The 23,074-nt window shown below is 43.9% G+C and overlaps 1 protein-coding gene across 1 annotated transcript in view; it reads left to right on the top strand.

The window, feature by feature from the left end:
* The window catches only part of TEX14 (testis expressed 14, intercellular bridge forming factor), a 1,009,455-nt gene that overhangs the window by 150,468 nt on the left and 835,913 nt on the right, over positions 1-23,074 (top strand). Inside the window, exons 3-4 of the mRNA XM_069221587.1 lie at positions 10,030-10,195; positions 11,194-11,330. Coding sequence (XP_069077688.1) covers positions 10,030-10,195; positions 11,194-11,330 — 303 coding nt within the window. The remainder of the gene's footprint in view (positions 1-10,029; positions 10,196-11,193; positions 11,331-23,074) is intronic.

Raw genomic sequence — 23,074 nt, 5'->3', positions numbered from 1 at the left:
AGGTCAGGCATTGTTGATGATGGGCTAAGTGTTACTACCTAGGAGATACAACCACACATCTGTTTCCGAATTTACATATGTATTTTCTGGAGACATGTGTGAAGACAGCATATTTGACTGACAAGTGTTGATCTTTGGTACATAGTGAGTGTAACACACGCTGCCTACAGTCCACCATGACTATGCTTTGATCACGCATTGTGGAATTAACTCATTGGTCTTGTCAATAGTTGTATTTGTAAAGGGAACCTGCAGCCCTAGCTGCATTATTTCTCATTCAAACCAATGTGCATTACACAGACTTGTGTGTGCAATAAATGAGGTCAAGTTTACCCTGTGTCAAGGCTGTGCCCCATGGCAGTGGCAGGGCATTATCCCATGTATAGACTGTGCAGGCTCTACTTCTTCCATTGGTTACTATCTCTGGGCAAATCTTGATGACCATAGTTACCTATGCAGTCCCCCCCTTGTCACACATGTTCCATGCAGCCCTTGAACTATCACACTGAGTTGTGACAGTGTTCAGTTCCTACATTACTTAAGTTAAATTTCTTGACATCCCCTACCTTATGTGTGGGCCCCTTGCATACATCCTATTAGGCCATTATGTAGTTGGGTGTGATGGGCTAATAAATTGCAAGTTGGCAGCGTGAATGTACAAAATATGTAGTGGTCCATGGATTGTGTCCTTCAGTTGTCACATACCAGTAATTAGGCTGTGAGTGATATGTGTGATGGAGGCAGTATGATCACTTACATCACATATGATGTTGCTACAATACTTGTCAGTTTAGTGTTTGTTACATGCTCCCTGAGGTTAGAGTCACATTCCAATGGTAAATGTACTGGAGAGTGACTAGACCAAGGCAGAATTGGGGAAAAAATGAGAAGTGTTTATTTACAATATTTACAGGGTGATTTCTGTGGTTTTTATGTATAAAAGTTGTCAACAATTTGTTGTTTCCGGTGTACTCCCTCCAAATTGTCAGCACCTTTCTCCTCCTCCTCCTCAGGTGGGAGTGCAACCTGGTCGTACAGCGGCATGTTCATTCGCACACAAATGTTGTGCAGGATGGCACGTGATGATTATTTTACACACAATGAGTGGGGTATAAAGGAGGTTGCCTACTGTCAGGTCCAGGCATCTGAATCTGGATTTGAAGATGCCAAATGTCCTTTCCACCACATTTCGTGTCTGATGGTGTCCCTCATTCGAGGCACGCTGTGCTGCTGTGTTAAGTTTAGCAAGTGGGGTAATCAACCACGACTGTATGCCATAACCCCGTTCTGCTGCAAAGGTAAGAGAGGAAAATTGTTGTTAAAGCTTGAAACAGGTTTGTATATAGCATGGCAGTTGTTAGTTGAAGTTGGATTGGTGAATCAGACGTGTTTGTGGTATGGTATGAGTTCCTGGCCTTGTGCTAAAATTTACTTGCACTGTGTTGTACATGACAATCTTAGGTATTGGCTCAAGGACCTGGGACATATAATTAAGATTTCTAATTGATGCTCAGTATGTATATGCTGTGTGCTGTGTAGTGCATTTTTGTTGCAGTGTGCTATTTCTAGAGGGGACCTGGCACATCCTTGCATCACAATGGTCTCAGATGTAAAGACAACATAGTAGCCCTACAAAGCCTAGCTATCCCAGCCGTTTTGCCATGTGGCGGTACAGATGCAGTGCAACACTTAGGCCCATATTAAAGGGTAAATGACAGAGCGCAACACAGCTCCTAAATTGGCAGCACCGTGCTGCGTCATTTTCACTATGCAGGAATGCAGCGTGTGTAATATGTTACAAGGCAAACCTTTGTTGTTCCCTGCACCGGCGCTAAATATGCAGCCGTGCACCAACACTGCCAACCTCACACCAGGGTGCTTGAATGGCTGCCCTGTGGGGGAGATTGAATCTGTGCAGGAAGGGACACCTTCCTCAACATAAACTATCTTCATAAGTAATATGCTCTTTCTGTGTGTGCAGCAGTATGCAGTACACATAGGTGGCACATTCATATGAGGACAAATCAAAGTATATTTCCCTATTGCAGCCTGCAAACGCCACCACTTGGGTGGTGTTTGATGTTGGCACTACCTCAGGTTTTAGGAGACACCTACATCTGGGGCAGTGTCATCATGCTATGTGTCTTGCCGGGGCACACCTACAGCAACACACATTGCATTCCCCTTCCACGCAAAGTGCTATGTGGGAGAGGGCCCTATTTACAGGGTGGCATCAAGTCACAAAAGAGTGGGCTGATGCCACCTTGTACATACTGTGCAGAGCATGACAATGGCACTAGTATCTTACATATGGCCTTTAGTGGTCTTGAGTGGAAGATGATTGTTGTGCCACCCATCAGGTGTACAAGGGTGTGTATCCGATGGTTTAAGGATGATCAACATTACTACCGGTGTTTTCCTAGCTTCCAATACATGAATCAGCATTTATACTGTCAACACTTGCACAGTGCAGGCTATGGGATGGAGCACAGCTACTTTACAAATGTGGCCCTTAGCACAGTGCATGTAACGTTAGTAATGTCCTCTCTACTCCTACAGGATCCCACTATGGCATCCATGATCTTCACTGTATGACAATGACTCTGTCCCATGGTGGACCATTTATTGCCTATGGTACAGACATGATGGTGTTAGGAGGTCAGTAAGTGGTGCATGTGAGGTGGCACTAAGTAGGTGTGGTACCATTTCTCATGAATTTGGCACATGGTATGTAATGGCCGGGCATTTGGTATTCCTACGTGTGTGACCCAATGCATCAGACAGATGTATGAGCACACTACAGGTAAATCAGGTATGTGTAGATGAGATGTAGTTGGTATTGGAACCAGTTGTCTGGCATTTGATGTATGTTCTGCCAGAGACTTGCACAGCATGATTTAAGTGGAGCTATACCTATTTATAACTTTCTTTACATGACCACGGTGTATGCCATTGACATTACTGAGCTATTCTTTGTTTGATGTAATGTGTGTGTGAAGTGTATTTAGTAGCCGACCTGTGGGCACTTGTAGTGGTTTGTGGACATCTTCTGTTAGCAAAGGGGACATAGCTCCACCTGTCCTTTACGTGGTGTGCCTATCAAGTTGTGGGTGTGTTACATACATGTGGGTGTATGTGTTTATGATGTGCAGTGATTGAGCTGTACTACAGCATGGTGCATATGTGTTATTACCTGCACATCTGAGTTACTCTGGCCATGTGTTTTTGTTGTGGTGTATGTCTTGTGTGTCCTACAGGGGTGTTGTGTGTGTGTGTATATTGCTAGGTTTGTTGACTTACCCACGAGTAGGCCATTCCTATATTGGCCATCCTGGAAGCGTTTATTGATCCTGCAGTGCATGAATATGTAGGCGTTGTGGATACTACCAGGATACTTGGCAACAATGTTCGTAAATAGCCAATGGTGGTCCACTATGGCCTGCACATTTATGGAATGCGTATGGTTCGGGTTCCTGTATAAGTGTTCTGTTGCTGCAGGTGGGACAAGTTGGACATGAGTGCAGTCCATTGCACCCAGCACATGCGGAAACCCAGCAATTTGATAAAAGCCTTGTTTGGTCTGCTGCATTTGCTGGGTATTGGGGAAGCAGATGTTGTGGGGTGTCAGGGAGATGATTGCATCTAATACCTTCAGCAGGAAGACCGAGAAAGATGGTTGTGACACACCAGCAACCAGTGCACCCATTGTTTGGAATGAGCCAGTTGCCAGCATGTGCAGGACAGCTAGCAGCTTTGTGATGGGTGGTATGTTATGTAGTGTTTGCAGCCTGGCTGTGTCAGTCAGTCAGTCAAATTTCTTTATTCGGCAAAATGCCATAAAAGTACAAATTCATTATACATAAGATTAAAAGTGGTTAAAAAACAAATACAAAGAAATGTGAAACAATAGTAAAAGGACATTATTCACATAACCGATATACATAACTGATTGTGATAACTTATATCAGCTTATCCATGATTGTACCTAAAAGGAACCAGAATGGTATATAAAAACAACATAAATAAACAACAGATAAAAAATACAATAAAGAGCATAAAATAAGCATTGAGAAATCAATTTAAAATCTTGTACTATTACGACTTGAATTAATATATAACTGCTTCCACCAGTTCGTATTGTTTAATAATGGCAATAGCAGATCTGATAAAATTTAAGACAGAGTAACAGGTTTGTATAGATGCCAATTTTTGAACATAGAACAATGCATCCTTATGAGAAGTAATTTGTAATTTACGTAAAAGGGGTAATATAAAAACATATTTAGGAGCAGAGTAAAGTGAACAAAATAGAAAAAGCCTGGCTGTGATATCTGGCTCAATGTGGTGCAGCAGGCGTAGCATGGACGGCTGGTTGAGACGGTAAGTCCTAATGAGATCTTGTTCCCTGAGGCCAAGGAGGGTGGTCTTGTTCCAGAATATCCTCTCCTTCCTCCTGCGCTGCCTTTGTGGGTGCTGTGGTGGTGCTGGTGGTTGATGCAGTTGTGGCGGAGGGAGCTGCTCTGGTTGCTGTCCTCTGCAATGTGTCCCAAACTGGAGCAGTAACACTTACATCTTGTCCTGTGGGTTGCCAATGTTGCTTCTGTGAGTTTTTCTTAAGTAGTTGTGTGTGGGCCTCATTTTAACGCCTAGTCTGACCCAGGCGTTAAAATGTGACGCAATTCGAGGTCTACATAATTTTTTCGCTCCGCTTCTTAGTTGTGCATCGTTTTTGCACCAGGAGTTAAATATGGCACTAGGGGGTTGGTGTCATTTTTTGGAGGGGAATGTCTACCTTGCATATCATTGTCGCAAAAGTACGCAAGGTGTATTGGTGCATCCAAAAATGACGCTGACTCCGATATTGTGGCGCTAGACTGTACACAGTTTACACAGAATTTGCACCAAATAAAATGGCGCAAAAACAGCTCAAACAGAGTATAAATATGCCCCTCAGTGCCTGCAACCTGTCTCTGGTTCACATGACTGGGTGTAGTTAACAGTTGTTCTTTCTGTTTTACTCCTAGATAGCCACACACATTAGATTGGGGAGATGAAGTGGGCACAGGCCCGCGTACACTATAGTTAGTCTGGAACCAGGGCAGGTAAGGCAGGAAAACTGAGCATTTAAAAGGGAATTCTCTAGAATCTTTCTTCACTTTAAAGAAGGCAACAAGTATAAATATAACACTTCAGACCCCAATTGGCCTATTTGCCAGTTTGTCATGAAGTGCAGTGCAGCAGGTAAAGGGCAGGAATGCATAGTTTTTACGAAGCATTCCTGCCTTTTTCCATGCGCTGGCGCCCTTTTGGCAGCCTAGTGCCAATGCAGAGACTCTTGCACCATTGTGCAAGGGTGCCAATGTTGCATGCAGGATAGTTTTTGTGCAGGAATTAACAACTTGCACTAAAACAATCCAGAAAGGCATTTATCAGCACACATAGAAAGTGAAAGTAACAAGGAGAAATAATGATGTTTCTCCTCATTGCGCCTCACCTGAGAAGGTGTATCTTTTTGGTACATTCCCAGGTCTACCAGTATGGTAAATCTGGGAATGCGCCATGGGAGTTTTGTGGGAACACCCATGCAACACCCATGGAACACCTTCCCAGGGCAGAGTAAAAGAGTAAGGCAATGCAGTGATTTGCGTTACATTGCCTTACTTTGAATTTATATAGCCACTCAGGGTCACACAAAGTAGCCTTTTGTGGCTCAAAAATCACATGTAAGGCTTATGTCGCTCCTGCACCACACTGCATGGTGCTGAAGCAGCACAGACCGGCTCATAAATAGGCCCCCAACTCTTGTGGAAGACTGTAGGAGGAAGGACTGCTGTGCTGCTGAAAGGACTGCCACTCTGCTGGATTGCTGCCCTGAAGGACTGCTGCCCTGCTGTGCTGATTTGCTGCCCTGCCCTCCCTTTACTTGAGCGAGCAGGGCTGGAGCTGCAGCCTGTATCCAGGGCCACCAGAGTGACTCCAAGGGCTGGTCTCTTGTAACGAGCACCTCAACCCCACAACTGTGAGTCCTACACTGCCAAGTGGTGCCACCCCAGTCCTGGACCCTTGTAAGTGAGCCTGAAGGTGCTCTTGCAGCCCCTATGGTGACCCAGCAGAACCAGCACATCTCCTCTGGTGCACTGTGCAACCCCTAGCAGAACCAATGTATTGCGTCTGCTGCGTGGACTTTCCCAGCGCAAGGAGTTTGCATAACCTTTGTAGCCCGCAGCCTCATCTGAACCGCCTCAGAAGCACACATCCCATTTGCAGGCGCTCGCATTGCAAGCCCCTCGTTGAAGATGCAGGACTCCCCATTGCAAGCTCCTCAATTTCTTCGGAACCTGTGGGTGTGGGAAGCATCCTCGTCAACAGCCTTCTCAACAATAACGCAGGACCTAGCATCGCAGCCTTGCAGCTCCTCTGAATCAACACTGAACAACACATCTCCAACCAGAACTACGCATGGCCTCTGCTCCATGAAGCATCAGCGTGGGACTTTGCAATACTCTGCAACCAGGATTTGTGGTGCTCTTGTTCAATGGTCCTAACTGGGTGCCTGTAGCTGGCCCGCATTCCATCCATTTGGCTTGAACTTGTGACTATGGGCCACATGTACGAAGATCCGGTTTTGCTACTGTCTGAAATTCTCAATGAGGTCGCAAATGACCTACCTCATGAATATTCATGAGGTAGGTCGCAATTCGCTACCAAATTGGGAATGGTGGCACTCACAGGGATGGTGGCCTGCTGGGGTCAGCAGACCACCATGTCTGAAACTGCTTTTAAATAAAGCAGTATTATGTTTTTGAAATGCAGCGCTTTTTCCGTAAAGGAAAACTGAATGCATTTCGAAAACAAAAATGAAAAGTTTTTTTCATTTTTTCAGAGAAAGGTAGTGGTCCGGTGGACTACTGCCTGCTCTGAAAAATGTTTTTGTGTGCATTCACAAAGGGAAAGGGGTCCCCTGTGAGAATGGGTTAGCACCAATTTGAAATTGGTGCTAACTGCGGTTGTTTTGTGACAGCATTCATGGTCACAAAACAATCGTACATATCATTTAGATTCCGTATTAGGAAGGGGCGCCCTTGACACGCCCTTGACTCGCCCCTTCCTAATACCGAATCGCAAAACCCAAACTGAGATTCGGTAACAAGTTACCGAATTGCAGTTTGGGCTTTGTATATCCGAAAAAGCATTTTACTAGTCGCAAACGGGACGATTCTACGAATAGGCCCATTTGCGACTAGGAAAATGGTTTGTACATCTGGCCCTTTGTTCCTGTCCGGCATGACCAGATAACCACAGCTGAGGCTTTGTGCTTTTAGTTTTTTGGTGCTGTATTCACTTAAATGTTTCAAATGTAATATCTCAGGTTCTACTGGTTGTTTTTTTTCTTTTTTTTTTGTCTTGATTTATTTATGCAATTGTGCTCTATTTTTCTAAATTGGTGAGAGATTTTTATTTACTTGTATTTTCACATTATTACAGTTTGAAGTGTTGCATAAATGCTTCACTCATTGCCTCCAAGTTAAGACTGGCTGCTCTGTGCCAAGCTATTAGGGTTGAGCACAGGTTCATTTGCTGTTTGCTTGTGACTTCACCATAACAGGGGTTATGGTGGCTGCTTGAGTAGGGTTTCATCCCCCTCAACCAGTAACCCGATTTCTTATATCAGGCATTGGTGTTGTGCTGGAAAGGTGCCTTTAGACTCCAAATTGCTATGCTTAGAGATAGTTTAATACCTTTCACACTTTAAGTGTCTGCTGTACAGTTCTGGAAAGGTTTAGAGAAAAAATAACTTTTCTCAAACTTTGCACCTGAAGAGATGTTCATATTCAATCAATCAATCAAACATAGAGCATGAAAATTCACCCGTGAGGGTCTCGAGGCTCTGGAACTGTATGCTGTTGCTTGTAGGAATGGTCATTCTAACATCCAGGTCTTTAGTTCTCTTCTAAATCGCTAAAGTGATGATGCAGGCCTCAGGTGAGGGGAAGGTTGTTCCAAGCCTTAATGCCAGGTGCGAGAAGAAGCGTCCTCCGCCGTTGGCACAACTGATCCGTAGGTGTCTGCGAGGGAGAGGGAAGCTGATCGAAGGTATCTGGTCAGTTGGTGGAAGGTCAGGCATTTGTTGATGTATGCTTGTCCTTTGTTGTGCAGGGCCTTGCAGCCGTGGGTCAGCATCTTGAACTGCCATCGCTTCTGAATCGGGAGCCATTGTAGTTTTTTGAGATGGGTTGTCATGTGGGTCCTTCTGGGGAGGTCAAGTACCAGTCTTGCAGCTGAGTTCTGTATTATCTGTAGTCTCTTTAGGAGGCGTGTGGGGATTCCCACTCAGAGCATGTTTCTGTAGTCCAATCTGCTGGTGATGAGGGCCTATGTGACGGTCCTTCTGGTGTCTGCTGGTAGCCACCTGAAGATCTTGGGTAGCATGCGTAGAGTGTGGAAGCAGGCGAATAAGACTGCATTGACTTGTTTCTTCAGGGATAGCTTGCTATCCGGGATGATGTTGAGGTTGTGGGCGTGGTCTGTTGGGGTGAGGGTGGGGGACCGAGACGTGTGACAGACAATGGCGAGGTGTTGTTCCCAAAGAGGAGGACTATTTTTTCGGTGTTGAATTTGAGACAGTTGTCCTACATCCAGTCCGCCACGTTCATCATGCATCTGTGGAAGTAAGCTTTTGTGGTGGAGGGATCTTCAGACAGTGAGAAGATGAACTGTGTGTCATCAGTGTAGGAGATGATGTTGAATCAGTGTGATCTGACGGTGACGGCCAGGGGGTCATGAAGGTTGTAAAGAGGGTCAGGGTTGGGCTCAGGAACGATCCTTGTGGGACTCACCAGATGATCTTCTTGGGCTCTGAGGTGAACGGTGGGAGACTGATCCTTTGGGTTCTGCCGGTGAGGTATGAGGCAATTTCCTTGAACCCTGATGTGGTGGAGACAGTGTCAAACATGGTGGACAGGTCCAGGAGGATGAGGGCTGCTGTTTCCCTACGGTCCAGGAGGAGCCAAGTCATTTCTACCTTTTTGATAGTGGAGATGGCTTTGCCTTAAAATCCATAATTGGTTGCATGGTAACGCCTGTGTACCTCCTGTGGAACACACGCGGGACTCAAAGGGCCTCATTTACATGAATCTGAAACATCAGCTCGGATGCGTCAGATTTCTTGCACTGCCCTGCCATGGATGCGCTGTATTTACAATACAGAGCTCCATGGTGCACGTTTCCACAGATGTGTCAGAAATTCTGATGCATCTGTGGCGCCAAAGTGACACATTGCTGGTCTAGCGTCAAAAACATGACGATACTCCAGCAAAGGAAGGAAGGCTCCAATGTTAAGAAGCCCTGCGTCAATTTAATGCCTGCTCTGACTAGGTTTACATTTTTGATGCAGTGAAATTGCAAAACAACGCAGTGACATGTAGTAAATTTCACTGTGCCAGTTCTGCGTGGCTTTTTACCCAGGAACACCTACCTTGCATACACTATACCTGGCACAGGTATAACGTGGCACAAGGCTTTACAAACTGCTGCAATGGTCCCATTGTGCCAGTTTGTAAATATGGCACAGTGTAGGGGGCTGCTTGCGCTGCCGCAGCATACAAAAAAGGGGCACAAAAGGCTAATTTACGTTACCTTAGGGCAACTTGCCAGCATAAATCAGGATTTGTGCTGAAAAGTAAAGTAAATCCCAAAACAATACTGTATGCTGGTTTGTGTTCCTTTTGTGACACAAACTCAGTGCCATTTCTGAATTAGCCTCATGGATTATCCAACTTTCAAAGTTTTTGCATAGTTTTAACGCTAATCAGTGAGGCATTTGTGGCACATTTTGACTTGTCAGCCATCTTATTTAGATGTATCCTGCTCTGTCTCATTAAAATCGCTTCAATATTGTTAAACTAATTTGGGAGTCACGCATAGTTTGAAGTAGATTGTTCAGTTTGAGGCTCTCTACCCTTCTAAACTCTAAAGTCTGCAGCCTAGATCATGCTTTCCAATATATTAATCAATGTTGGTCATTTTCAGCCGCTGTAATGATGGGAGCACACCAGTGCATGCAGCAGCTTTTTCGGGAAATCATTCTGTTCTCAGTAAGATGATGGAGGCAGGAGGAGACTTGCGACTCCATGATAATGACGGAAGGAACCCACATGCCTGGGCTCTCATGGCAGGCAAGGAGCGCAGTCCTCAGGTAAATCTTTTTTACTTAGGTTCTTGTGCTATCATCTGCTTCAGGTTTCCACCCTCTAGTCACAGTCCCACTTTGTTCTTGTAAGTGCTCTCCATAGCAATTAGCAGTGAGCAGAAGGGGCGGGGAAGCACTCAGGGGGGCATAAATCAAAATTACATTTAAAATAAAAAACATGACATTTACCTCCACAGGCTCCCAGCTCAGAGCAGCGTCAGAATTGGCTGGGTTGCTGGGCTGGAGAAAGCCTACTGTGCATGTGTGTTTAGCCGGCTATAGACGGCCGACCAAACATACATGCGCACTGAGGGCTAGTGCTATGCAAACCCCCTCAGAGCTCGTCACTCCTCTGGACCTGCCCCTTTTACCAACAAACAATAACAAATACAGTTTATTATTGTTTTTTGGTAAAAAGTTTGTAGCTGTTGCTGCTGTCGGTGGTGACGATCCTCCTCCCTAATGGAGGAGCCGCCCCTGAGTGCTCTACAGATCACAAAGATCCAGTTGCTGCTTCTCTCTTTCAGACTAAGAGTATGACATTTTCTTACAAATTTCAAAGAGATGTTAAGTCGTGTGTCGAAATTTTACGTTCATAGTTACTACTATTGAAAAAAAAGCAAAAAAACCTACGTTCATCCTCCATCCAACCTCCTTCGTACATTATCGAAAAACATGCTGTTGATCTGCAGGGGCCGATATAGTCAGGTCCTCTTCTTTTGCTTTTCTTGCAGTCAGTTTTGCCTAAACGTCCTTAAATTCTGTGAAATTCTCCAATTGTTCCATAACTATTTAATATTTTTGTTATGCCTGGAGCATTCTTAAGCAGTTTCTTAAGAAGAGTAGTCATTTTGTACGTTGCATTCAGACGGATATATTTGTTCCTGTGCCTTTCTGTGTTCTCGAAGAGTTTCTACTATCCTGCTTTCTCCTCAAACAAGCTTGAATGCATTTTTAGGTGTTCTCGTTAGAGAAAAGAATAACATGTCATATTTTTCTTGAAGATGGTGGAATTCATGCAGCGCTGTTCAGCACACATGCAGGCTTTGGTTCAGTGTTTTCCATATGATCTGCTGCCGAAGGTTGATTCGTCGCAGGGGCTTTTATGTCATCCTTCTATTTTTGGAATTAATTCATACGGGTAAGAGTTAATGTTACATTTTTGATGTGTTGCTACTTTGTAGAAAGCATTTAAATGCATGCCTTCAACTCCTGTCCACGCAAAACATAGACCATGAAATGTCTGGGTTGAAGATCTTTTAGATGAATAAGACATTGATTGCATCTCAATGAAATAAATAATAGTGACTTGGGATAGATTTACTAAGCCCTTGCCATTATGTCACGCAAGAAAGGCGTCCCTTTCTGCACAAAAATAACCCTGCCTGTAATGCAGCACCCTTTCACCATTGACCAGAGGAGCCTGGGTTGGCTCTACTCCAGCAGAGAGAAAGCAGGAATGTGCCAAATCTTACTAAATATGGCACGTTCCTGCTTTCTCCATTTGAGACAGCACAGAGCAGCAAGTTCCCTTCATGCCTTGCGTCAAATATTTGTAAATTTGGGCCTTTCTGATACAAAACTGACTTATAACTATATTTTCGCCAGCCCAGCCAGGATTTTGAGAAGCAAGCCTTAAATAATTCAATCAGAGCCAAGACTACCAATGTTTTACTGTAGAGGCAGATCTGTCATGTAACACACACTCTACCCAGCCCTACGAGCCTTTCACAGGTTTTCCCAGCGCAGGTTTTTTTCTAGATGTGACATCCTTTCAGGAATGATGCAGATATCGATTCGTAGGGGCTTATTTATGAGAGGTTTGAGTAATTTTTTCTGACGCAGCAGCGGAGCAAACCGCTCAACCATATCTATTAGGCCACGCAAAGCCACTTTGCGTGGCTTTCAATGTCCTCATAGATATGGAGTAAGACAAAGCAGCACAAGTCACTGCGTTGCCTTACTGTGTGCCAGGGAGGTGCTCCATGGACGTTGCAGTGGGATTTCCCACCCAACATCCATGGATTTTGATGCTGCCCCAGATTTACCTAATAACGTAAACCTGGAGAAGCACCAAAACCTTACGCCTCCCATCGTTTTTTCCTCTTTACATGTGTGCTGCATTGTGCAGCACACATACCGAGTGGAGAACACCTCTCAGGATTGTTTTTGTGCAGTAAGGTGCCCCTTCCTGCACAAAAACAATCCTGCATGCAACACAAACACATTTGCACCATGGTGCAATGTTTCCTGCATTGACACGAGGCAGCCAGTTTTGCGCAATTGCAGGAGGAAAGGACAGAAATGCAATATATTGCAAAAATATGGTGCATTCCTGCCCTTTCACATTGGCATAGGGCAGCACAGCAAGAAGACTTGCGGTGCTGTCCTAGTTCTTTTCCCCCTTAAATTAGCCATGTATGTTATTCTGACTGTAGTGTTGACAAGTTGCGCGATATTTTACCTGACAGCTATTAGGGGCATTTTGTTTTGGTTTTTCCCTACTATATATGTGGAGGTAAATTTACTATTATTTCGTGCACCTCAGCTATATGTGAAGGAGTGAGAGCAGGACAACATCATGGGGAATAGTATCAGACTTTCACGGAGCAAGCCGCCTTGCTGTGATGCGCTGTGTGAGAGGAATGCTCCCTATTTGCCATGATACGGTGCATTCCTGTTCTTTCCTTGCCCTGACGTACTTTTTCAAGGGTGTCTGCATTGCAAACAGGATCACTTTTGTGAAGGAAGAGACACTTTTTTGCACAGAAACAATTCTGCAAGGCATTTCCCTTCTGCTATGTGTGCTGCACTTCAAAAACTGCAGCACACATAGCAGAAGGAAAATGCCTTGCAGAATTGATTCGACTTGACTTGACTTGAGTAGAAATAGCAAGTCAAGTCAAGTCAAATCAATCTTTATTCAGATTTTACTCCATAAAAAGATATACAATTTCTTTAAAAGAAAAAAACAGAGATAACATGCAAAACATATTTCTACACTTTAATAATAAAAACCTTCATTTTAGCAATTTGGCTATTATTCATTCTCATAACGGAGGATTTCTAGATGCATACGTTTTTTCCTCTCTCCTATAGCACATAGAATACATTTTATCACTGCATTACATTTCTCTTTAGTATCCAATTTACATAAATAATTAAGAGATTTTCTACAATAAAATAATTTGTTAATGTGAGAAAACAGAGCTGATTGCAGAGGCCCCCTAACTTTTTGCCCCCATTTTCCACTTTTTGCTGGTGGTTTCCTGACTCTGATGGTGCTTTGGGTACTGCTAACCAGTCCCAGGGCCTGTGCTCTGTGTAAAATCAGTATGCAAATTAGGCTAATTATAATTGTCTAAGTCAACCTACCTAGAAGTCCCTAGTATATGGTAGGGCATGTAGGTTTAGGAACCTCAGCATAGGTAGTGCACCCATAGGTGCACTGCTGAGGTGCCCAATGTCATTTTAAAGGCAGGCCTGCCTTGCTGGCTGCTTTTAAATTAAAGTTACATGCAAATATTCGACTTTGGAATTAAAAGTAGTTCCGTTCCAAAGCCTTAAACTACCTTTTTTTTACATATAAGTCACCCCTAAGGTGTGCCCTATGTGCCCCTAGGGCTGGGTGCCATGTAACTATAAGCAGGGACCTTATACAAATAGTTTTATAAACACTGGTGAGATAAAACAGCCAAATTTGTTTTTCCCTCATTGTAGTGAATGACCTCTATAGGTTAGAATGGGGAGACTTATTTTAAATTTTAAACGTCCCCTTAAGTAACAGATATCACAGGTTTGGTATAAAATTAATTGTTATAATAAATCCCACAACTTCCAGTTGTGGGATTTAATATAACTTGTTGAGGTAAGGAGTTTTAAACTTTACCTGAAAAGTTGCCAACTTCAACCCTGCAGTGTTTTTGCTGCTGTGCTTTGATTGGCCAGCCTCTGGCAGCCTGGCAAGGCTGCCTTAATGAAGTGTGAAGTGGCCTGGCTCAGCACAAAGAGATGTGTCTGGGGGAGGAGATCTTCCCTCAGCAGATGGGGAAGCAGGAACGGGGAGGGCTGCCAAACTGGTCTTCAAAAGCAGGGAAGGACATTTGAAGCAACCCAGCAATTAGGTTCCCCCTTGATTAGATTAGGAGAGGGCAGTAGAGGGGTGTGATTTGTATCCACACCAGTGGGTGGGCTCAGCCAGATGTAACCTCCAAAAATCACTTTTAGTCATGATGGATTTTTGAGGAATGTTGCTCCCTGGGATTGATTTTTGCCACACTTCCCAGGAAGTGGTCATCACGGGGGGAAGGACGCTGCCCCTGATTGGAGAACCAGGACCCCCCTGTTTTTCACCAAGGAGCAAGGATAAAACTGGCAGACCTGCACCCACACCTCAGATCCCTAACAAGGAAGAACTACAGAAGAAGAAGGACTGCCCTGCTGGACCCCTGGACTGCACCAGCTGCGCACTTGGGCTTCATCGCATGAAGGACTTTGCCTGGCTTCAATTGGTTCAAGGAGGGACTCCCTGTTTACTACAGGTGAAAACTTGCTAACTAGAGTCCCCTGCACCAACTCCTGAAGATACCAACCATCTGACCACTGTCCAGTGGCCAAAAAAGAGTTTGCCTCAACCGCGACCAGCCTGACTTGCAGGTTTGTCCCAGTGAAGAAAATCTCAAAAAAAGTGACTAAGTCTAAACCTAGGAAGTTGCCTGGGACCTCCCAGGCAGTGTATCCGAAGAGGGCTCTAAGGACGTCGGATCAAGATTCAAGTTTGCCCTGGTCGAAGGATTTTCACCTCGAAAAAACGACTAAGTCCTAAGGTAAAAATCTCCACTGAGGGCTCCTGCGATGCGTATCCGAGGAAGAGTTCAAGGAGGTTGGATTGGTCTGGCAGGTTTGTCCCGCTGAAGAAAATCTCCAGAAAAACAACTATGGGCCAGATGTACGAAAGGCTTTTACCCATTCTGTGTCTATGGGGAAAAGCTTTCGTACATATGGCCCTAAGTCCTAAGGTAAACTTTTGACCAAGGTCTCCCGCGGGCTGTAGCCGAGCCGGGCTCCATCGCGTTCGGCCTTAAACTTTGACTTTGCACCTGTCGAGGTGCGACCAGATTGGCGCTTTTTGTTTCTATGCGCTAGAAAGCATTAATTATTTAAAAAATCATAACTCCAGTTCCCCTTATCTGATTTTATTCATTTTGGTGTAATTTTAAAGCGAAAAATATTTCCTATTGTTATAAATTGATTCAGGATTTTTAAACTGTTTCCTGTGTTTTATTTAATTACTGTTTTGTGATTTTTGAATGATTTCGCTTTGTCTCCTAAGTTAAGCCTTGTCGCTCATTGCCAAGCTACCAAGGGTTGAGCTAGGTTTAATTTACTGAGACCTAACTGGACCTAAGTGGAGGTTAGTGGCCTATTGCTGAGTATAGGTACTTACCTGCCCTTACCAATAACCCATTTTCCAACAGTTAATAGCAAAGAAAGGTTTTAAAAAACATTTCCTGATATCATGATATAATCTGCAAGATATAATAAAGTGCATCGTGGATTGTGAAAATCGTTCCGCACTGGGACACTTTGGTAAGTTTTTACTCCATATCCCCATCTTTGGGAAAGCCACTAAAAATGCAATGTCCTAAAACGCATTTGAGTTAAATAAAATCTTTCTTGAATATTTGATACTATTAATAAATAATTTTGACTAGTCTTGGTGGCTTCAGTCATATAGAGTGCTACTGTTGATTTCTTACATTCTCTATTGGGTCTGTCACTTTCTCTCCGTTCCATTAGTTGGTTTTTCAATTATTTTTTGCTGAGTCGAAGAATGGTGCCTGGATCATCTAGATTTGAGTCCAGATCGCTACTTTTCGGCAGTTTTTATAGTTGCACAAACCATGGAATTCTGACCCAATGTTCTAATGTAAGGCAGTCTTTAATAATCTCTTTTGTAAATTGTGTCCCTTTTTTAGACCAGATGTCGTGCCATGCCAGTAAGGCACTAATATATATTAAGTCTTCCGCATAGGGACAGCCTCATTCCTTATGTACCATATAAGTAGAAGTGGTATTTGACACAGCAAGTAGTCTACAGAATTTATTCTCTAATGCTTGTAATGACTGAATCTCGGAAGGACAGAACCATAGGTGATACTATTAATTATTTTACTTCTATAAATTTGTAGCATTTCCCTAAGGGGTTTATTACTAATTTTCCTTGAAAATCTACAACCGGCTCTGTTGCACTTATATACTTCATCTTAGCTATTTCTAGGTGTTGGTTCCAGTGGTTCTTATTAGAATACTGCACACCCAGGTATGTAAAACTATTTACCTCTTCACATTTGTGACCCTTAATAAAATAAGTTTTCTTTCTGGCCTTTCCCGGGCCACAAGTCACTACAACTGATTTGTTCAAATTCAGGCACATATCTCTACCCTCCATAAACTCTGCAAAGCCCTCAGTCAGCCCCTGCACCCCATTTGTGGTTTGTGACAACATGACGTTTGCACATCCTCTGCATATGGGACGACTGGGACAGGACATTCCCCTGTTTTAGGTGTATCAATTGCCATATTTTGTAGGTGGGCATCTACCCCGTTGATATAGAGGGAAAATAGAAGGGAAGCTAAACGCAGCCCTGATGTATGCCTCTCCAAATCCTAAGGCCTGGAGTACATTCACCATTTCTTCCATACCGCACTTGTGCTGTTAAATGATTGAACAACTGTGCCCAAAAAAATGATTATATCTAGGGGCGCACACAGATCTGTTAAAACTTTCCACAGCTTTGCATGATTCACTAAATCAAAAGCGCTGCTAAGATCTACAAAGCAGAGAAACCCATGGCCCATTTTAGCTATTGTGTATTTACTTGTTATTAGGTTAAGATGTATGCACTATTCCAATGTACCAACTTCAGGTCTAAATCCCAATTCGGCCTCCGTAAGTATCTGATTATCGGTTGCCCAAGACTCTAATCTTTCTAGGAGTACTCTCCCTAATAATTTGATTGAAGAGTCTAAAAGGGAAATAGGTTGATAGCATTTAGGGTCGCCTCTGTTTCCCTTTTTAAAAATAGGAACAATTATACTTTCTGTCCATGAAGTTAAAATATATCCCTTTGTCACACAAAAAAAAAACCTGGGTCAAAATAGGGCACCATAGATTAATGTATGTCCAGTAAGCGTCTACTTGCACCCAGTGGGGACCCAGTGCCTTCCCTTTCGAAGATCTTCCCAGGGCAGATCTAACTTCCTCTCAGCTAATCATTTTCAGAAAGGGCGGCTTGATCTCAATGAATCCAGTATTCGATGATTGCATAGTCAAATGGTCTGGATTAATTATTATGCCAAAATGGGAGAGCCAGTCCGCTGATGGAACATGTGCAGTAATTTCAAGTGTATCTATATTTTTTAGGAATGGTTGGTTAATGGTTTTCCAAAATAGGGTACTATCTCTCAATGCCGCTGCTTGCTCAAGATTATCCCATGCCCTTGTTCTTAATTGTGCCTTCCTAGTCTCCAGTGCATATTTATAGCTGGAACGTTTGGTAATGACTTCTTCCCTATTTCTTGGTCGAGCCTGTAGGGCTCGCTTAAGTTCCTGACTTGCTTGTGAGCAATTACGATCAAACCAGCCCACCGAATGTCACTTTTAGGTTATGAAATGGCATTGCTAAGTTGATTGAAGGATGCAAAGATCTCTAATGGACTTTAATTAAATTCTGTTCATATTAAAATTTCTTGTTTATGTCGAGTCACAATTTTTATCATCAGGACTATTTCATTTATACCAGTCCATTTTATGGCAATTCCATTTTCCCTTGGTATTCCTATGTTTGTTGCTAATCGTTCTCCTATATTATAGGGTTTACCTAGTCTCAGGGTAAGTGACAAAGGGGGGTGATCACTAAATATAGTTGGCTTAATCTTTAGTGGTTCAATCATAACAACATTATTCCTAGAGATTAATATATGGTCAATAGTTGAAAAATGCCCTCCTCCCCTAAACGTTGGATGCTTCTCTCCCTTGGCCCTCTCTTGTTCCACCAGTTCCAGATCGTATCAAAATATTATTTCATTCAATATAGTTCCATAATTATTATGTAAAAAATGAGACTGGGCGTTTCCCCGTTCATCGGTAAATCCACATGCCTTTTCGGGAACACACCAATGTTAAAATCTCCGGCCCATATTACTATGTATGTAGATGTTATATCATTTAGAAATAGATGTAGATCATCCTGGAGGGTTAATGCTACTGCTTTTTTTGTATCATCAAATTTGTTATTATAATAATTGATTAGTACAATTCCTATAGTACCATTTACCCAGAGATATAAAAACTGGTCAAGGAAGGATTTCACCAATGCAGACAGTACTAATGTTGAGATCAATGTTGCTAACCCCCCTTTAGCCCCCCTGCTAGATGAGGGGGAAGCTGGTGTAATAAATGCGGAGTATCCTTCGATAAAGAAGGACTTGTGTGCCATATCTCTTGTAGGCAGATTATATGTGACAAACTTAATATGGTCTGCCATTCCTTATCAGCCAGTTTAGTTCTTACCCCAGCTATATTCCAATGTATAAAGGTAATTGAGTCCCTTGTTAAGGACCTTCCGCCAATCTCAACATTACCATTACAACTCAGGATATTGGATTTTGATTAATAGTCATGTGTAATGTTTCATCTGGGGCAGGCACCCCTATTCTATTCGTATCCCCCTGCTCGCTAACCGCACCAATAGGCTATGATGGCCTCCTATCAAAAAGTATGGAAACTTTGTTTAAGACGTTACATAGCAAATTAGGCAATATAGAGTCCAAAGTATTGCTAGAAATTAATGAGATAAAAGAACGTGTACGCAAGATACAAAAAAGTGTTAACATGGTGATTAATGTTAAAAAATCTCGTCCTGATATCGTCTTGATCGAGAATCAAGTGGCTATAGGTACAAGGAACATTACAATGACAGGGTATGTGGACTCTAATAAAAGAGGTATGAAAAACTATCACTCTGCACAGAGAGAATCATCTCAACCAAAGGCCCCTATTACTAATCAAGTGAGGCAATTAGATGTAAATCATAAACGGCAGAGTGGGAATAGCGTTCGATCAGCAAAGGAGGTTTTACAACTACCCCCAGATGCGACTCCATATACAATTATACTTAAAAATATTCCGAAATTGGGATCAAACATTGTCAAGACCTGCCCAGAATTACGTAACAAAGTGTCACATTGTATGCCAATATATATATGCACACCTGATATATTATTTCATGAAATCATATGCAAGACGAGTTCGATGGGTGGGATATTTGGAATAAGAAGAGGGAGATTGTATAGTGGTTAATTTTCGTGACCCTCGCTTTGTGGGGAAATTATTGTTAGATTTAGATAAAAGACATTGAACCTGCACCAGGCAAAATGTATGCAAAGGAGCGTTCCCCCGTTGGGGGCCAAAAAAATGGTGTTAGGAAATCTATGAGATTTCCTTGCGCCATTTTTTACCGAACTTTTAACGATTGCTCAGAGCAGCCGTTAAAAGGGGGCTTCCATTCTTTAGAATGGGTCCCTAGGTACTCTGCAGGAGTAGCGCGAACAGTTTGGCGCTACTCCTGCAGAGTACATTGATAGCGTCAAAAATAATGATGCTATTGCTCCCTACCCTGCGCCATGGTGCACACATGGTGGTGGTAGGGGGCGCTAACGGGTGCAGGGAAAGTGGCACTGCACTCAGTGCAGTGCCACTTGCCATAAGTCTGCCCCATTGTTCTTTAGGGCCCATATTTATAAGGCCCTTGCACCACCGTTGTGTCATATTTATGAGACCACACAATGCCACTTTGCAAGGCTTTGAATGGCCTCATTAATATGGAGTAAGGCAAGGCAGTGCAAATTGCTGTGTTGCCGTACTCTGAGTTAGGTAGGCATTTCATTGGTGTTGCAGTGAGTGTTTTTATGGAACACCCATGGATTTTGATGCATCTCCAGATTTACAAGACCTTATGTCCCTTTCTGCACAAAAACAATCTCCCCTGTAGCGCAGCCATCCTTGCACCATGGCACAAGGGTGGCTGCGTTAGCGCTGGTCAGCTAATTTAATGCCTCCGCAGGAGGAAACATAGGGATGCGCTGTATTCTTTTAAATACCACACATCCCTCCGTTTTAGAAGTGATGCAGTTTGACACTGCCATTTTTGGCACAGCAACCGCGCTGCCCCACTTCTAGTAAATATGCCTCTAAGGCCCATATTTATACTTTTTGACGCAAAGCTGCGCCGGCGCAGTTTTGCGTCAAAAATTTTACCGCCGGCTGATGCCATTTCGATGCGCCGTGCGGGCGTCAAATTTATACTTTGACGCACGGCGGCGCAACCAACAGGTGGGAGTAATTTTTTTTTACGCACATCACGGCGTCAAGTCGTAAAGGAAAATGACGTTAACGCGACGTAAATGACTGTGGGTCGATTTACGACAGCGCAACCCAGAAAGCGCCGGTTTTTTTTACGCAATAGCGTCAAAAATACCCGCCAACACTGCCCTTTCAGCAGAGGAGAGCCAAAATGGATCCCAGATGCCACTACAGACCCCAGGAAGATGACAGCAGACCAGGAACCAGCCAGGATGATCCATACAGGAACCAGGACATTTATAGAAAAAAAAGAAAGTGTCGCTTCAGTGCAGAGGAGCAGGAAATCCTGGTTAAAGAGGTGACGGAACACCAGCACCAACTGTTCATCACCTCTAAGTTGCCAATCAGTAGGAGAGAGGCCATATGGCAACAAATTGTTGACAAGATCAACAGTGTGGCTGAAGTACGCAGGACAGTCACCGAGTGTAAGAAACGCTGGCATGACTGCAAACGTAGGACAAAGGAAAAAATGACCAGGAACAGGAAGGCAGCACTGCAGACTGGAGGTGGGAGTCCAGCACACCAGGAGGCCCTGGACCACATGGAGGAGATGGTCGCAGCCGTCATCCCTGAGGAGATCGTCACAGGGATTCAAGGACATGACAGCGCAGACTACCACGAGACAACGCACATGCAGGGTAAGTCGCATGGGGAATTATAATGCAATAATGTTAACTGCAACCGGGGTGGGGAATACCTACTACACAATGCATGTAAGTCAGCATATATATGGAGTGGCATGGGTAAAGGGGCACGGCAGGGGTGCATGGCTTGCACAGACAGAAGCTGGGGCACGACATTACACAACACCAACAACAGTCCCATGGGGGCATCCTGTCATGACAACAATGGAGCTAAGGGAAAGCCTCGACAGGTGGGAAGGCCACTACGTCAAACTTGCATCCTGGCACTCGTCATCCAACATACCTCCTACATCAACTAAGTCCCTATCAGTAATCCAGTAGCCAAAACAACAACTGCAATGTAACTGCAACAACAGTTGACACTACCACCTCTGATCTCTGTGCAGCTATAGTAGCCAATGGCAGTAACCTCCCCATGGAACATACATACCTAAATTATGGGGTGAGGATGACATCTGCAACAATCTCCAGAAATAAGACAAAGGCACCAGTACACTCAAATGTCAATGCCCATAGTTGACACATACATCAGCCAAAGTAAACAGCAATAGGAGCCACACAGCACTAAGGACACACACATGCTGCATATGTCAGGGTCCTTCACGTGCCTGGCTAACAAGGCAACATCACAAATGTCATACTGCTCAGACAACAACATTGAGGAGGGGACACATGCAACTGGTCACTGAAATACACCTGCACAGTCAAAGGACCAAATAGGACATTGATACTATAAACAGGGCAATCCAATTAAACACACATTACCCAACATCAGCTAGAAACATTAACAATGTCTACATCCATATCACATCGTAACATTGCCATGCATAGGATATGCCACATAACAATTGCAAATAGGTCAATGTGAACAATCAGACATTGGGGCAGGTCCTGAGAGGCAAGTGTGCTGCCAGGGCAATCACAACACCCACAGCCAGTGAAAGGTCTCACCATAAGAATAGATATACACGGAGGGTCGAGTAGGACAAAAAGATGGCTATTCCCTAATTGGTACAAAGCAATACCTAGAGGCGATTAGGCAGACAAGTTTGATAACTCTATATCATACATGTGACACACAGGTGGGCCATAGGCCTATAACAATGCCCATATGAAGGACAGCAGATACCAATACCAAACAAGATCACAAAGTAATTTCATCCAAAGGCTTGCATGTTACGGCAAAATTGTCACAACACAGACACACTAATTATACCCTGTTTCATTGCAGAGGAACATGGATCTCCTGCCGATATCCCTGTCCCTGATTTCCCTGATGACATGGATGACGAGCCCATAAACATTCCCCAGGAGACCATCCAAAAGGTCCTTGAAACCCTCCAGACCCCACCTTCAGTCACAAGGAGGAGCACAGAACAAGCAGCCATCACAGAAGAACCACCCACCACCCCAATTGCAAGACCTGCCAGCTCCTACACAGCTGAGGACTCAGACGATACTGGAACCAGCTTTGAAAGAACTGTAGTTGGAGTACAGCTGGAGCTGGCCAAGGAGGTGCGGGTGGGGATGCAAACTATGGCAGCCAGCCTTGAGGGGGTGCGCTTGTGCATGATGTCATCTGCAGATCAGGCAGCAGCTATGTAAGCCCTAACATCCATACTGCAAGGACTACAAGAAACTATAAAGGAATTCACCACTGCAGTAAGGGAGTTGCCACAACACCTTGCACCCCAAACTTTCCACTGCATGCACGAATGCAATCATGACTCCCTCAGGGCCGACCTGGCTGCCTACCATCGTGATGTAGCTGCTATTCTCAAAAACCAGCAGGCCCTCCTTGCAGCAGTACTGCCC

Source organism: Pleurodeles waltl, chromosome 3_1, assembly GCF_031143425.1.
Source record: "Pleurodeles waltl isolate 20211129_DDA chromosome 3_1, aPleWal1.hap1.20221129, whole genome shotgun sequence".
Taxonomy (NCBI): domain Eukaryota; kingdom Metazoa; phylum Chordata; class Amphibia; order Caudata; family Salamandridae; genus Pleurodeles; species Pleurodeles waltl.
Note: the sequence above shows the minus strand (reverse complement) of the source record. Positions and strands in the feature narration are given on the sequence as shown.